General features: G+C 42.8%; 1 protein-coding gene across 2 annotated transcripts in view; it reads left to right on the top strand.

Moving 5' to 3' along the window:
• The first annotated feature begins 338 nt into the window (after positions 1-338).
• The window catches only part of PTPN21 (protein tyrosine phosphatase non-receptor type 21), a 56,046-nt gene continuing 38,388 nt past the window's right edge, over positions 339-17,996 (top strand). For both annotated transcript variants that reach the window (XM_073349374.2, XM_073349372.2), the window contains exons 1-3: positions 339-764; positions 6,377-6,741; positions 14,813-14,982. In XM_073349374.2, the coding sequence (XP_073205475.1) occupies positions 6,562-6,741; positions 14,813-14,982 (350 nt within the window). In that variant the 5' untranslated portion in view covers positions 339-764; positions 6,377-6,561. The remainder of the gene's footprint in view (positions 765-6,376; positions 6,742-14,812; positions 14,983-17,996) is intronic.

Raw genomic sequence — 17,996 nt, 5'->3', positions numbered from 1 at the left:
TGTACAACAGCCACTTTATATAATACATAAACCTAATTAAAATGAAAGCTTAAAAATATGTCTAGGCGAGGTATAAATAAGACCAGTAGATTTGAAAGAAGCTTTTCTTTAATTGGAAAGGCATCAAATAAATGATCATATGATTAAAAAAAGAAAGGATTGCCCGCTGTTTGTTGTAAGTCCCTATTTCTGTAATGCCCCGGTAGCCAGAGAAGCAGCTGTCCCATCGCTGACATTCTCCCTGCCAGGCATTCCAGCTCTCTGAGGTAATGGGCTACAGCACACGGGATTGGCTTTAATCCTTCATCGTATCCTTCCGCATGCATAGAGCCAGGGGAACGCCCCCAGGAAAAGAAATTAAATGCACAGCGAGAGAGATGATTTGAAATATTCCAGACAACTCATTTTGTGCTCAAGCAGCACAATACCCCAGGTCACATGAAAGGTGTCTGCAAAGCTGGCTGCTGCAGGTTTATTTGGCTGCAATATTGTTCCCCTCCCAGTCCGACTCTTTTCCCAGTGGAATGATCTCCAGAGCAAGGGCTTTGAGACAGGAAGTGAGGCGTGTTTTCACTATGAGTGATCGGAGAAGAAGGCGGGGGAGCGGACATAGCAGCTGTTTCATGCAAGGGGAGCATAATAAGTCAATTTCCCAGGAATTTAGATGAGGTGGCTTCAGGGGAAGAACTCTCCGCGCTGCTGGTGAGGTCCCGCAGCTAAAGATGTGGGAAGGGAGACGCTGTGTCCTTGCATCGCTGCAGCAGGTAATGGGAAAGCCGCGGGCACTGCTGGAAATAACATGTTTTTTCCCCTCTTTGTTTTGTTTGCCCAGGTTACACAGTGTCAGGTATTTCCTATTAAGATAAATAAGAGCAGCCTGGAGAGGTGAGGTCAGTTCGGGGCCTCTTCGCTCCGGGTAGCAGAGGAAGTTTGTGATGTGGTGCACGTTTTGCCTTTACTCTTGCAGTTAGTCCCAAGAGTAAGTAATTCCAGCGATTGATTGGTAAAAGTGTACCGAGGCGAGGGGAGTGATTTTTGCTTTTAGGCTTCGCCCCATAATTTATAAAATAAGTTTCTACATTTAAATACTTGAAATAGCGGGAGCCTCATTTCTCCTCCCTGCGTTGCAGTTTTACGTTGCATACTGTCATTCGTGCAAGCTATGATGAAATGCTTGACAAAGTTAAATGAAAGCTAATTATCGGAGAGGCTTTAGGAGTATGGATAAAGAAGGAAGATATTCAAATCCTTGGTAATTCTGTTTGGTTCCTGACCGGATTGAACTAAATTCTTGTCTAAAACTATATGTGTTGCATGGATGGATGGATGGATGTATATAATTTAGCAAGTGAAATTCCTTTTTTGGCTGCTGTATGAAAATTGTAGGCCTGCCAAATAAAGACTTATAATTTCAACGGAGAGTTGATTGGATTTACAAGCATTGGCACTTTAGCACAGTTTTCTTTTTGCAAAAAAAGCCCCACAACAGTGTAGATACACACGTTTGAAATAATGCCTGAGACAAATATGACAGCATATGGTAGTGCAAAATGACAGCTGGTAAATGAAAACAATACTGCACTATTTGCAAGAATTGTGCTTGGCCAGCAATAAGTTATTGAATTACTTCTGAACATAATTCCTCAAATGTTATTTGTTCAATACAATTTTATTGTAAAATATGTCAGGGGCTATGTTTGATTTAGTGAATGATATGGATTGCTAATTAAATAAGTGTAACTATTTGATTTCACTATAGCTTTCCTAAGAATCATTTTAAAAAGTGAGGTAAGCATGCCTTATAAGTAAGGAAAATTTACCAAAAAATATAGTTTAGATAAAGAGAAAATTAGTCATCACTAGAGAAACAGCAGAGAATACAGTATGACCTTAAAAATGGACCTGGCATGTCTTGAAAATTCCTTCCCTTTTAATGGACCACCAAGTCTTATTTAAAATTTCCCTCGTATGCATAAATCTAGTTTTGTCAAAGAAATAACTAAAGCAATGAGAATCTGGGCAATCTGACACTCTGACAAATGAATTGTAATAAGTCACTCTAAGGCTAGTGAGTTGTACTTGTTTGGGTGTTTTTTGTTTTTTTTTTAAGACTCCTTAGTGGTTCTTAACCTTTACTGCAGCCTGCACCCCTTTGGTTCTCAAAGTACGTTCTCACACCTTTTATCAAAAATCGTTGAAGTTCTAGGTCTAGGTCTTTAAACCTAGATATATTTTCTGTTTGTATAGTACAGTAATTGTTTAAAAATAGGTTTGATGAAACAAAGTAGTTCTACTTACGTGCCTATGCTTAATTAGTGTTTTCGATGATTTATCTTCTAAAAAAATCTGGCATTCTTGCACCTCCAGAAAGGGCATCTCGCACCCACAAAGGGTGTGTGCACCCCAGGTTAGGAACCACTGCCTTAGAGCTAAAAAGTCATTCATGTTTAATTATACCCCTTTTAAAACTGTTAAAACAGATTTAAAGTTCTGACGAAAAGCTCCATAATTGGGTTTTTGCCTTTGGAACCAGAGGGATCAGAGAAAAGAGCATAATCTGATGTAGGATCTGTTCAATACCAAGGCACAGGAAAGCGAGCTTGGTCAGTGATCCACAAGTTTCACTTCCAGGAATAAATCCACTGCGGGATTCTGCCCTCAGTATGCAGGAAACTCTGCAAGGTTCAGTCTGTGGAACCTTCCCTGCATGCTATTGTTATGTAGTAGGACTATGTGGATCAATGTGCAGAGCAAACTGGAAAACCTGGAAACCCCACGTCACCCTAGGCTCTGCAGGGAAATCTAATTCCATCCATTATATTCCAGTACTACCTAGAATTTTGTTAGGTATTGCATATGCATACAGGGAGACAGGCTGGATGAGAGACTATCTTAATTACTGCACAGACTTCTGTGGAAATTTGCCAGGAGCTGGGGAAGTATGTTGTATAGAATGGTACAACCTATTCCAAATCATCAGAAGCGTGACCATGCAAAAAGGACATGGAGGGTTTCCTGATCTGGAGAGTTAAGTAGGTCACTGAGGTGCTGCTTCCCTGCACTCTCTGTGTCATGGGGTCAGTCATCTGTCCCTTCTTGCCTACCTTTATTCCCCTCCATGGGTGCCTAACAAAAGGGAACATGGAGCTCTGTATGAGTTTATGAATTTTCCTTGATTGGGTCAGAATGATCCATAATAAAATACTCAAATTAGATATAGATTATCTTTATTTATACATTTTAAGGGGCTAAAAGAGAGGTGCATTAGGAGTCTGCTTCCCCCATCAAAACTGATCTGTGTTCTGGAAATAGTGTATTTGATTTAACAAATTGTAAGGGGAGTCTTCTCAGAAATCAAAGTCCATAAATTTTAAAAAATATAATACTAACACATGCTAGTTTGAAGAAATGTTATTTGGAAGACTTTGGAAACAAGGAGTTGATGTTTGATTCTTTCCTAACCATAGAAGAGAGAGAAATCAACTGTAATATTTTGCAGGCAAAACAATGTACATGATTTGACAAACTTGTATGTTATGTTTTTGTCCACAATAAATATTTGCTGCCCGGCTACACCACCACTGACAAATAAGACTTGATGGTAAATACTGACAGGTCCTTAACCACTGTGCTAGAGCAGACGTTTAGTAACTGCTATTATTGTTAATGTTGCAGAACATGTTGCCTGCAGCAGTCTGGGGTTTCATTGATGATTGGGTTAATTATCAAATTCCATAGTGTAGTAACTAGTGCCTTCAAGTAACACTGAAGTTATTGCTAACTTCCTGGTAATACTCAGTGTTTCCTTGAAATATCTTATCCTGATCAACACCAGGTTCTCTGTATACTGTCAATTTCTGTGCATCATCACTGTATAGAATTTGGTAGGCAGAGATGTAATAGTAGTACTCTGCTACGATGGATCCAGTAGTTATAATGCCTGTTGTTCTCTTTTCTTTATTCAGGTCTGTTTGTAACCACTGATATCCATTAGTGGTAAACGCAGCCCAAGGAGGTCCAGGCCTCTTCAATCTGGCTCTTTCAGGAGTCCAGATGTTTGCCTGGCCTGTTTGGTCAGGCCACTCTAGACCTGATGATGCAGTAAGCTAGGCATATATTTTGATAGAGTTAATATTCTCCCGGTTCATAGACACACATTCCATTTGTTTCCTTTATCTATAATTCACTCTCACTCTGTTCTGCTTTTCTAGGTTTTAAACACTGCTGGAGTAACATAACTTTTTATAAATTCCCTATTTAATAGCCCCAATAATATTTCCTCCCTAACTTTTTAAAAATAAAACCCTTTCAGTTAAGGTGGATGTGAATTTGCATTTAAAAAAACTCCCCCCCCCCCCAACCCTTCATTAAAAAGGACATTTGCAGGTTTGCTTATATAAAAGCTGACCATCCCCTTCCTGAAGTTTCAAGTGATGAAACAAAGCTACTGGGAAACTAGAGGGGACCAAAAAAATAAAAAAGCTAGATGTGTGGCATCCATGATTCCACCTGAGCACCTGATGACATCATTGTTGTGACCTAGACGCCAGAAATATTACCCCCAGCAAAACCAAACATAATAGAAAAAATAAACTGCACAGGAGGAATCTGCCCCATGTGTCCCGCTAACAATGCACAAGGTTAAAGGGGAGTTCAGCTGGAGGCCTAACTAAAGTGAGCACTGTCCCTTTAAATGCACCCCTCCCTCGCCTTCCCCTGGCTGGGGGTGGCCTCTCCAGATTAACCAGTCCCTGACAGTCAAGAAGCTCCTGTGGGTGACAGCCTGAATACCTTGCCCCCAGCTGCCCAAATACCTTGCCCCCAGCTGCCCGGTGCTCACAGTCTGGGTGGGGGAGCCTCCCTTTGACAGCCTGGGTTCTGAGCCCCTTCAGCCCTCCCTGGCAGTGGACTTGCTCCCTCCCTCCCTCCCTTCCTCTGGACAGGTCTGCTCTGTGTCAGCTATGAGCTCATCCAGAGGGTCTTCAGAGCCTGACACCAAGCAGGTTCTAGTCACCAACCTAGTGGGGCTAGTTCTAACAGAGGGGGGATGAAACCAAACAAATCTCTTAAAGTCCAGGCTCAGGTAATCAGTGTGTCCGTGCTGTGTGCGTGTTGTTTACCTTGGGCTGGTAGTTTCAAGATTAATGTTTGGTTTCCTCCTCCCCAGGAATGTGATTAGATGTCAGCAATTTACTACGTGAAGCCTGCCTTTGTGTAGCAATTTCCATCAGAATGGATCTCAAAACACTTTATAAACCTTACTAATTACCCAAACTACTTATATCTATGAAACATAGTAATCACTGCATAGAGAATAATAGTCTTTTTAGAAAATGGTGATACCTTCACTTCCATTATGCAGGCACATTTTCTAAACAGTCAATAATAGTAATAATGTGCAATTTATTATAGGGAGTGGTCTGTGAGAAAGTACTGGAAAGAGGGTCGTAAGTTTCCAGACTTATTTATGGAGGGTTTTCTGCGCTTAGGAGGTAGCATGAAAATTGTTTGTGGGAGACATGGAGCAATGGATGGTGTCAAGGAAATTGTTAGGGTTTATAGGTTTCCTGGAAGAAGTCTCTCTTTGAGGAGATTTAGAAAAGAATTGCTTCAACCATCACTGAAAGGTAGTCCCCTCTGGTGAGGTGGAGGGGAGGACTCTATGGCAAGTACTAGCAACCTGAAGCACAGTGCGGATGTTTAGGACAGGAAATAAAGAATATTGTAGCTAACGAACTTCAGGGGGAAATGAGAGTTGGAATATAATGAACTGAATGGGAATCTGGCTAGTATTCCCTCACCCCAGCTCTAAACTAAAAACCCACCACCACATGACACGCCAAACTGTGGCATCTCTAATGACCCTGTGTTTTGGTTCTGCATTTTGTCCAAGACGGAGCCTCCAATAGCATGGTGCTCCTAGGACAATACTGGAGCACAGATTTAGTCCTGAGTTGGAGAAAACAGTGCCACCTATTGACTCTCCCTCCCAAATATTTGAGACACCTACGTTTTTCCTAAAGGTGTCTCATCCAAGTATTGATCCAGTTTATGAAATACCTAGCAGTTTTAGAGCCGTTTTTGTCTTTAAAGCATGTCAGCCGCATTTGGTCAAAATTCATTACACTATTTGGCAGATGACTAAGACAGAGCCATCAAGAAGTTGTGACTTACCAAAGGTCATTCCAAGAGTCTGTGGCAAACCAGGAATCTTCATTCTTGTTTCACTGTTGTAGAGCACGGTCCACTCTCTATAGTGGAGGAGAAAAATGTTGACCATGTAGATTTAGGAAACGTAAGTCTGTGTGGATTTCCCATGGCTCCAATTCCCCTTTCAAATAAATCACTTCTGGACTCTCTCCCTTCTCCTTGTTAGAGCTGCTGTGGAAACTCCCTCCAGTTAGAGCTTGGTGGAGGACCTGCTCTTCTTTAATGGCTACTGCTGCTGCCGCTGGTTGATTGGCAGGATACTTCAGGGCTCCTTATTGCTTGGGAGAAGACTGCTACTTCCCTTCATTTTCCGGTGTGGTGATACCTTTTCATCACTGGCCGTGGGGAAAGATGCCGTTACCTTTTGGGCTCAAATTGAAACGAACTCGACGTTACACAGTGTCCAGCAAGAGCTGCTTGGTGGCCCGCATCCAGCTGCTCAACAATGAATATGTGGAGTTCACTCTTTCTGTGGAGAGCACCGGCCAGGAAAGCCTGGAGGCTGTGGCTCAGAGACTCGAACTGCGGGAGGTAAGCAAATTGGCAACTTCTCTAGCCATCACTTTAAAGGGGTTACCCACTACAGTGATTCCCGACTATTTTAGATCCGTGGTTTTTAATCTTTTTTTTCTTTGTGGATCCCTAAAAAATTTTGAATGGTGGTGTGGACCCCTTTGGAAATCTTAGACATGGTCTAAGTGGACCCCTGTTAAGAACCGTTGAGAACAGTTCTATGGTAATGACAACCTTTCTTGGACCCCCTTAGACATAGTCTGTGGACCCCCAAGGGTCCATTGACCCCAGATTGAAACCACTGTTTTAGACAGCTATGATACTTTACCAAATTCTCTCCTGTACCAGCCACCCCAGCATGTTCCTTCTATTGTGAATGCTCTGATCCACAGTGCAACTTGGATGGCTTCAAAACCCAGTCTCACAATTTATGTTGTAGGGTTAGAGAATAGGATGTGGACAGCAGCAGTGCACCATGTTTCAGCCCACAAGCCTAAAGTGCCAGCCAAAAGGACAATGGTTGGCACTTCTTATACAGTGCTGAGAATATTGTCATTACTTGTCTTAAATTCTGACCATTCCTGCCTGAATAGATCATAACAGAGGGATACAGAAAGTAGTGGGCGATTTGGAGGCAGGTGTTAATTTAGAGTCTTTTTTTTTTTTTTCCCTTTTAATCAGTTGTGTTTGTAGAGCTTACATGAAAGAAGTGGCTCTTTAAGAAAGAGGTATTTGAATGAGTGGGGTCTCAGGGCACTGGTGCTGGGCAAAAAAGCACCAGTACTCCTGGGTGATGCGTGAACCACCAGCTGGGGGATGCTCGCCCCTGTCCCTGCCAGGCCACATCTCTTCCACCTAACCCGCCTGCCATAGCCCCCCCACACCACCACCACACCACACCCCTGCAGCCACCGGCCCAGTCCCGCAGCTAGTCCCCCAGCCACAAAGGAATGCAGGGGCATACTGCCCCAGCCCTGGGGCGCGGGAGGGAGGGCGGCATGCAACCCCAGCCTCCCCAGCTTCTGAGCGCGGGAGGTGTGACCCCAGCCCTTGGGGCGGGCGGCCATTCACCCCACCATCCCCAGCTCCAGAGTGCAGGAAGGCAGGTGGAGTGGAGCACTGTGGGGTTGGAGCCAGAGGACTGGAGCCACACGCAGGGAGAGTCACAGCAGCGGGCAGGGTTGTTTGGAGAGGCAGGGCCTGGCTGTTTGGAGAGGCAGTGTCTCTCCTAGCCTATGCGACCAGCCTCCCATGCCAGCGCGAATACATGTACTGTGGACTGGGCACGTGCAAATACACGCATGGTATATATAAGCTAGGTCTGGGGTTTTCAAACTTCATTGCCCCGTGATCCCCTTCTGACAACAAAAATTACTACAGGTAATACCCAGGAGGAGGACCGAGACCTGAGCCTGTCCAAGCCTGACATCCTGGGCCGGGGGTCCAAAGCCTCAGCCCCACTGCCCCAGGTGGGGGACCAATGCCAAAGCCCAAGAGCTTCAGCCCCAGGTGCGGGGCCTGTCACCTGAGCCCCGCCACCCTGGCTTTGACCCTGGCCCTGGGCAGTGGGGCTTAGGCTTCAGCCGTGGTCCCCAGCAAGTCTAATGCCAGCCTTGGCAACCCCATTAAAATGGGGTTGTGACCCACAGTTTGAGAACTGCTGAGCTAGATGGCCCATTAAATGCATAGTTGGCCAGGTGCAGATGCTTGACTTCCACTAAAAGACAGAGTATTTGCAGACACAAATTAGTTTTGAAAAGAAGGTTAAACATTTTGGAGAACTCTCCAGTAACTCAGATTTACCTCTGTCCCACACAAATCTGATGATGTTCCCTCTTTTTTATGTTTTGATTTATTTACACCTGAAGTGCTGAATTGTGAAACTGGTCTTATAGAATCCTTAGCTAAGTAAAACCTTTGTTCACACAGATCCCTTTTTAAAGGGAGACATTTATTATTATTGTAACTCCATTAGCTTCAATCTAGTGGTACAAGAGATGAATTTGACCCCAAGGGCTGGATGCTGTTGACACAATTTGGAAATTGGCACATATCCCAGTCTTGCTGTAACCACTGTATTGTGTATTTTGTACTGCACTAATCTGGCTTTTTGTTCAGGAAAAAACCAAAATATAAACTAGAAAATGTACAAGACTGAAATGGGCATATGTTGTACCGTAGTACTAGAAAAGAGATGCCTCTAAATACTGCCTTGTATCAGAGACAAAATCCCCGACTGCGGAACACAACAAAAATAGAAGAGCAAGCTGAAACGGATATAGGATTACTCTGTTTAGTTAATTGATAACTTGTTGATTTTTTCCAAAATATTGTATTTCCAATTTTAAGCAGCTTCAGTAACTATTGAGCAAACTAATTTAGGGCTCAGTCCTGCAGACGGTTACTGTTGCAAACCGCATTAATTAGTTTAGGACTGCTCATGGTATTAAGCATTATACAGTAGCAAATGTTTGCAGAAATGGCCTCGTATTCTGTTTTTAAAAATGTTTTGATAAACATAAGTCAGTGGATTTGTACTGGGGTTTGCTTATCAGCACTTGCTTACTTTGGGATCCATTAACTTCCATCTGCCTTCTTGTAGTTTGCCATCAGTTGTCTTTTTAAACCTTATAGTTCAAAATTTAATATACCACATACTTTTCTGCAGCTGTTACTAATTCATTGTCTTGTGTTCTCACCATGCTATGTTGTGCCTGAGGGGGGAAAAATATGACAAAAGTAGTTATTTTGGGGATAGTGCCAGTCTGTACTGTAGCAGGCTGTGTATGTGTTAGTGGAGTTTGGAGACCTCTGAAAATAGAGTAAATTGACAATCAGAGCCGATTTACAGTAGCAGGTAGAGATCTTATATCTGGTTTGCAACTACATTCCCCCTCCCTTAGTGGTTCACTCTCCCCCACCCTCACTCACTTTCATTGGGCTGGGGCAGGAGGTGGTGAGGGCTCTAATTGGGGGTGCAGGCGCTGGGGTGGGGCCAAAAATGAGGGGTTCAAGGTGTGGGAGAGGGCTCCAGGCTGGGTCAGGGAGTTGGGGTGCAGGAGTGGGTGTGGGCTCTGGCTGGGGGTGTGGGCTCTGGGTTGGGGCTGGGGATGAGGGGTTTGGGATGCAGGAGGGGGTGCAGGCTCTGGGGTGGGGGATGAGGGGTTCAGGGTGTGAGAGGGGGCTCTGGTCTGGGGTAGGCGGGTTGTGGTGTGGGGGGGTGAGGGCTCTGGCTGGGGGTGCAGACTCTGGGGTGGGCCCAGGGATGAGAGGTTTGGGGTGCAGGAGGGGGCTCCAGGTTTGCAGGAGCCTCAGGGCTGGGGCAGGGGGTTGGGGCTCATGGTTGGGGCATGGGCTTACCTCGGGTGGCTCCCGGTTAGTGGTGCAGCGGGGATAAGGCAGACTCCCTGCCTGTCCTGGCACCGTGCTGTACCTCGGAAGTGGCCAGCAGGTCTTGCTCCTAGGTGGTGTGTCGGGGAGGGGAGAGGCTCTGTGTGCTGCTCTTGCCGTAGGCAGAAAAAACTATGGTTTCCAGTTGATGCTATAGGGGGAACTGAGGGAGGCAGAATGAGATGACCAGAATTAGAATTTGGCTAGAGCACTAAGAATCAAGCTCCGTTTTTCCTGTGGTCTCTTAAGAGACCATCAAGTGATTGAGACCTCGGGTTTATATTTCATGTACAAGGCCAACAAGACCTTGCCTTTTAGCACCATTAATTTTCTACTGACGGAGAAGGTACAGTAGATCACGACCTACTGTATCATCAGAACTGTGTCTCTGTCTCCCATGCAAATACTGACCAAACCCAGCTGCTTAGCTTGTGAAGTCCCATTGCCTCAAAGCAAGGTGGCATGCATGTAGGCGATAGAGGCAACCTTTTCCCACCTAAAATTTTGGTTTCCATATTAGTATTCTCTAGACCTATTTTATTAGTTTCTTTAATTTTACTGTGCCTTTTTTTTGGTCAGCAGTTCCACAATTATACAAGAGCCCTGCTATTTCTTTCTATAATGCAGAAAGTAATTAGCTGGAAAATAGTTAAGTGGAAATTCTACAGTTCTTTTTATCTAGGTTTGATTTTCTGCCCAGGAGTTAAATGACGAATAAGTTGCTATAATAAACAAACTTCACTACAGTGTTAAACTCAGAAGCTTGACATATTTTAAGAATTATGTCATGTCACTTTTTTTAGGATTGTGTAATGTCTTGTGCTACTATTAACAGACTTTTAGCAATGAGTAAAAAATGATTCTATTTTAATCAGCACCAGTATTCCAGAGTGCACTACCTCTACTGAGAATTCATAGGGCCAAATGCTACCCTTGAAGCCAAAAGAAGGCTTGCATGTGACTCAGAAGACAGGATTTGGCAGAGTGTTTTATTTGGCTTTAATCTGTTTATAATGGGCCTTCAAGTGTACACTTTTTTGGGGGCAGGGAGAGGTTATTTAAATGAACACAATTATACTCTATCATATTTAAGAGTAGACACATTTCGTTATTTGTGGTCATAACAACTTAGATCTGTTTTTATGCAACAACATAAGTGGCCTGCTTTTTGAAGAAACTGAGTGGAAACTTCAGGCAGTCAGCACCTCCGAAAAACCAAGATACTTATTCAATATAGATTTAGATGCTTATTTTGGTCTGACAGGTTTGAAAATTTTGGCATATTTAGCCCAAATCTCAAGGTCCTCCCGTCCCCCTTTAAATAACAATCCATTTTCTTTTTCATGGTTTAGATTAAGTCTACAGATCAAACCCAGTCAAATGGTTTTCTGGGCATTGTCACGTATCTCCACAAGGTCAATTTTCATAAATGTTCATATGATTCGGGGAAATAGGACACAGGCAGAGACACACACATTTTGACAGTAGGCTGCATTGGTTCAGTAGTGGTCACCAAAATACTGTTAGGTTTCAATGTCCAGCTTTAAACATTGCACTGATCCTAAAGATTAGTGGTAGCCCCTAGCTGTTACTATAATTGCTAGGCCAGCTAAATGCATTAGTACCTGGGCAGATGGACTGGACCAGTAGTAAGAATAGGCTTATATACACAAGCTTATCACAGCAGCAGGTGGGATCTGACAGCGCTTGGCCTATACCTCAACTTTAATTGAGGTATGAGTCTACATTATTGTAACTGTATTCCTGTAGTTCATCTACCTTACATTGTTTTAATGTAATTTTACATAAAAGGATGCTAAGGTAGCAAATTCTAGCAGTCAGAAGTTAGGAAATGCCATAATTAAGGTTGTCATGTAACTTTATTTCAGCTCCTTGTGTGTGCGCACGTTATAGTGTATATGGTCAGTGAGCTTGTCTATGCAAACAATTAGATGATGGCAAGCTGGGCTGCAGCTCTGCCCCACGCTGGGCTGCGGCACACTACCTGTAATTTATGTACCTTGCTGATGCGAGTCTCAGTCAAAGCCTATGCGCATCTGCAGGGGTGCACACAGACATTTAGTCCGCTCTAGGCTAATGCGGGGCACTTCCATATCCCCACTTCCTACGGTCTAGCTGTTTGTGTAGACAAGCTCTTTAATAACATGATCAGCTACAATTTTTTTCACAGGATCCATGCCTCATTCAGTGTACAATGGACATTGGTGGGCTCATTCAATGGGTACCTGTTCAATACTTCTTTATCCTCTTCATTCAGTGTGTGGCTTTGTCCCTGTGTGTTCTTTGCAGCATGTGGATGGCATGCAATACTGAATCCCAAATTATCTTCCTGAGGTTTTTCTAGGGTGCTTTCATCATAGTACCTTAGGTCCAAAGCCCTAAAGGGACTGAGGCATTATGATTCTGAGCATCGCAGCCCCTGACTTTTAGATCCCTAGAAAATCACAGTATATTACTGCAATCTGGAAAGCCTGAACTAGACACCTAGGTGCCCTGTACAATAAATGGGGAGAGATTGGTACCTCGTACTGCGATCCACAAAGCCAGCATACTAGGCAGGGAGCCGACTAAGCTAGCCAATGGGAGATGCTGACCGCAGGGATGTGTGCAAACCGCAATCCAGTCACAGAGATAAGCTCTTAAATGTAGGCTGCAGTGAGGTGTCTATCTCTGCTAGTGATCCAAGAACCAGGGAAGATAGGTGTTCCTAAATTGCATGAGGAGCCAGGAACAAAACAGCTGGGGGAGGAGGACTTTCTTGGTAAGGTTTAGCCTAGTCAGTGGATAGTGTACTCGCCAAAGATGTGGGAGATCCTGGATTCAACTCCTCTTCCCCCCTCCCCCCCTTTTGAGGGGGAGAAGGGATTTAAACAGGGATCAGCCACTTCTCAGGTGAGTGCCCTAACTCAGTGGCTCTCAACCAGGGTATGTGTATCCCTGGGGGTACTAAGAGGTCTTCCGGGGGTACATCAACTCATCTAGATATTTGCCTAGTTTTACAACAGGCTATGTAAAAGCACTAACAAAATTAATGCAAACTAAAATTTCCTAGACAATGATTTGCTTATATTGCTCTGTATACTATACACTGAAATGGAAGTACAATATTTATATTATAATTATATGGTAAAAATGAGAGAATAAGTGAGGTGAAACTAGGGGGTACACAAGACAATTCAGACTCTTGAAAGGGGTACAGTAGTCTGGAAAGGTTGAGAGCCACTGCCCTATCTATTAGGCTATAGAGCTATTTAACTCTTCACTTGCCCAATTAATATTTAGTTATTCAATTAGTTAACTAACAACTTCAATAGGAGAGACTGAGACACCCATACAAGAATATCCTAAAGTCCAGTGGCTAGAGCAATCACCTGAGAGGCAACAGATCCCTGTTCAAATCGCTTCTCTCCCTCAAGAAAAGTGGGGCTTGAACTGAGGGTTTCCTACATCCTGGGTGAGTCCCTCATCCATTAGCACATCCACAAAAGGCACATCTCTGACAACAAGTCAACACCCTGGACAAATTTCAAGTCCCTGCTCCAAAGCATGGAGGTTCTAAAGCAGGGATTGGCAACCTTTGGCACGCAGCCTGCCAGGATAAGCCCCCTGGCGAGCCGGACCGACTTGTTTACCTGCCGCATCCGCAGGTTCGGCCGATCGCAGCTCCCACTGGTTGTGGTTTGCTGCTCGAGGCCAATGGGGGTTGCAGGAAGCAGCGGCTTCCAGTAGTTCCCATTGGCCTAGAGTGGTGAACACATTTTTTCCTACTCTCATTCTCAGAAATGGCTGACCCTTTCAGTATGGGGAGGATGAGGGGGAAATCAACTTGAGGCAGACACTTGGCATACGATATTTCAGCCCTGGCGGTTAACATTGCAAAATTAACTGGAAGCGCGGTCTTTTAAAGAAAAGTGTTAGGTAGTCTATAGGTGTTTCTACCCGCACCATCTATAACAGTGCGTGTGCATAAACCACTTGGGGAAATTCCTTACTGCCACTGATACCAATGCACAACATTGATGCCATATATTAATCACTATTATAATAAAAGTACTGATGGTTTGTCTGATCTTCAGATTGACCTTTTATACCCAGGTCCGTGCTCATTGAGGACCCAATTCTGAAATTGTTATTCACAGGAATAAAGGCTGCCAAATGAGACATTATTGATCATTTCTTGTATGGTGTGAAATTTAGATTTGAATGAGTCTGATTCTGCATCATGAAGTTAATGCTGCATCATGAAAAGTAAACTTTTAGTAGCAAGAATATTACTTACTTATGTGAATAGTCTTATCAGAGTCAATGAGCATGCTCACAGTAATAAAAGGTGGTAGTGTTTTGGGAATAGGGCTGTTAATTTATATATTAGGCAACCAAAAGTGTTTTCTTCAACTACCTGGGCTTGTTTTGTTATTGCATAATATTTAATATGACATGCTATTAAAAATTGCTATTACTGTTACATGCGATTACTGTTAAATATTTCAGTACTCCTGGCAGTTTTGAATCCTAAGACTATAGGTTTATAAAGCCTTCCTGTGTTAAATGGTTTTTAGTCCTGTATCTCTAGCCTTTTGTGAAGCTGGAGACAGTGCCAGGTTTACACTATATGCACTTTATCTGGTATTGCAATACTGACATGATTTGATCATTGAATTTCTTCCCTCTTTTTCAGATTACTTATTTCAGTCTGTGGTATTACAATAAGCAAAACCAGCGCCGGTGGGTGGATTTGGACAAGCCTCTAAAAAAGCAACTGGACAAATATGCTTTGGAGCCGACGGTATATTTTGGAGTGGTGTTTTATGTGCCTACTGTTTCTCAGCTTCAGCAGGAGATTACCAGGTAACTTGCACATGTTTTTAATTTCAGTTTTTAACATTCTAACATATGGGTCATCTTAAAGTAGACATAATTGCCTTATTTCCAACCTTTGTAAAAATGGAAATGCAGACTTAAGGCAGAAACTGTGCCCAAACTGTGGCATTTATTATCCTTTTAGTGTATTTAGACTATATAATAGAGTTACTCTTAGGATGAATTTTCCCAATGATCTTATGAGTCCATTGGTGCCTAGTAAAGTTACTCACAGACATGCTTGCATGATCAGCCTGTCAGTTGTTATAGATTTTTCTTTTAGAGCAATACTTTGCTTCAGGAAACCAATCCAACACTTACCACCTGAAGGGCTCATAGAGGCAGGTTGTCCTATTGTCAGAACACTCTCTGGCATTCATAAACCATATTTGCAAAGTGTGTGTGATTATAGACAATAAAGATGGATATCAGAGAGGAAATTGTGCATCCTTTTCCACTGTTGCTTTGTGTATTCACTGATCACAGGCACAAGTGCCAGGAAGTGTTGTTAATTGTAAAGGAGAATCCAGTTCAGCATGTTCACTGATTCACTCTTCATATTGTGAATGTACCTTCACTCTTTTATAATTTTATTTTTTATAGACAAAAGAAATGCAAAAATGTAAATGAATTGGGATAGACTCTGTACAAATAGAAATGGAAAAAAAACCTGAATCTTTCCTTAAATCCAAATTCTAAACATCTAAACCAGTGGGCTGTGTTTACATAGCCTCAATAGGGAGGTAAGGATAAACAGATTTGATTCACCTTTTCCCAGCTGCTGTTCCACTTCTTATTTTAATGTACATGGTGTTTACACCAGTGTGGTGATTTTTTTCACTTTCACTGAGTTACTTCTAATTTATACCAGTTTGGCTGAGACCACATTCAGACCCGATATTTAGAGTTTAATAGGAAACTGTTGTAGCAGGCTGTATTGCAGTTACTATCTGTGATAAATTTAGTTTCTCACAGAAGTGGAAAACACTACGGCTGTTACTCTGAAACTTTTATTTTAATGTGAACTGCTGTAGTTCAGGAGTTTACTTTTAACAATTAGAAGACTAAAAATTATTTTGCTGCTGCATGGACCCTTCATATCTGTGACTGTCCTGGGTACCCAGAAAAATGTGTATTTCGATGAATGTTCAGTGGATAAGGGGTGAACACTATGTAGGGGCAATGATTCAAAGGAACTTGGGGACTGGGGTGCATGTACTGTTAACCTGCAAGGCAGAGTAAGGGTTGGCATAGCCCAGAGGAGCGTGTTTGGGTGGCTAATAGTCTTGTGTTTTCACGGAGCTGACAACCAGTTAAGCACAAGCAAGACTCCCTCACACTGAAGGCAGAGGAGTAACAAGATGGCTCTCAGTTCTGTTTGCCCTGAGAACTGTCACAACATTAATTACAGGCTGCTATGCTTCAATGCAGTGGGGTGGCTCAGAATACATTCTGCAGCTCCAACATATTATACAGTGCAGAACAAGGCCTGTTGACTTTGCTTCTCGTTTTGTATGGGAAAAGCTGTATACTTGTTTTCTTTATAAAAGGTTAAAATGCATGGTGGGCTGTTTTTTCAGTTGTGTTCCAGGTTTTTAAGGGCCTGATCAACTCCAGGTATTGGATTAGGTCCTAAACTTGGTATAGGATTCCACAGGTTGATGTATCAGGAATTGTTTCAGCAAGATCAAAATAGTAAAAGCTTTCACTTTGATTAGGCAGTTTTCTAATTCAGTGGGGTGAAACTGCCAGTATTTCTAATATAGACATTCTTAGCAGACACAGAGGCTGTAAATTTCTGGTGCAGTAGCTCAGCAATGTTGTAATATACTGCCATGCACAAGACACGAGTTCAGGTGCAAACTCTGTGTTCCTATACCCTGGGCAGCTAGATATAAAGGACTAGATTGTTACCTAATTCACATCAGTTAAGATGGGAATTAACTTCAGAGAAGTTCATGGAGTTACTTACTCCCGCTCTATATCAGAATCTGGTCCAAAGAGTGTTTAAAACAAGTGGTATATTTGGCGTAGCCAAGGGAGTGCAAGGCCCGTATTGGAGGGAAGTTGCCAATAATTAGATGGGGTAGTTGTATGATCATCATATATTCCTTTAGTAGGTGTCGTGCAGGAAGAACAAGAAACCTACTGCCTGGTTAGGGTGATTTCCTTTTGCACAAAGGGTGTTGTGTGTTTTTGAAGCAAAGGATTTTAGTCCCAGCTCTGTTCGTGTGTGATTTTATGTAGCACTGGTATCTATTGTCATATAGCACATGGCTCTGCTCTTGTGGGAGAGGGGAAAATAGTAGAGAATACGTTAAAAGGTTGCTGTGTTTAACAGTCTTTTTGGTAAAGATGAAAAAATCTGTATTCCTGTGTTTAGTCTGACATGCGTTTATTGATTGTTTCTAATGGCATGATGTACCTCCTGAAATGTAAGAAGACAAACTCTTAAACTATTGTTCAATGTGATGTAGTAAAACAGCTAGGGGGACAGGGACAATACCAGTAAAATGCAGTTAGGCCCTGATGCTGAAAAACTTGTGTGCTTTACTTGACTCAGATGGGACTGCTCCAGTGAGTAAAGCTGAGCACATGTTTAAGTGTTTGCAATGTTGAGCAAGGGCTAATGTACAGCATGAGGAAGTTTAAACTTTTAAAAATATCTGTATTCAGATTAAATAAATGTTTTATTTGGTTAAGTTTATATAACTATAAACATCATGTATGTTTTACTACAGCAATAGTAGGTTTTAAAGAAGTACTTTCAGGAGAGGCTGGTGGCTGCTGGACTTCCGCAGAAAGCATGTTCCCTGCGTAGGGAATGGCATGCAAGAAGATGGTTGGGGGAAAGTGATGTAATTGATGAATGGAGGAGATGATACAGGTAGAGACCAGGTTGGATAAATTCGATGAGAGACCAGGTTGAAGGGAATGGATTATGTAGGGACTTAAAGGGGATGACATATAGCTTGCAATAGATGTACTGGAGAAGCGAGAAT

Source organism: Lepidochelys kempii, chromosome 6 (assembly GCF_965140285.1).
Source record: "Lepidochelys kempii isolate rLepKem1 chromosome 6, rLepKem1.hap1, whole genome shotgun sequence".
NCBI classification, from domain to species: domain Eukaryota; kingdom Metazoa; phylum Chordata; order Testudines; family Cheloniidae; genus Lepidochelys; species Lepidochelys kempii.
The sequence above is the reverse complement of the archived record's forward strand: the minus strand, read 5'-3'. Positions and strand labels throughout refer to the sequence as shown.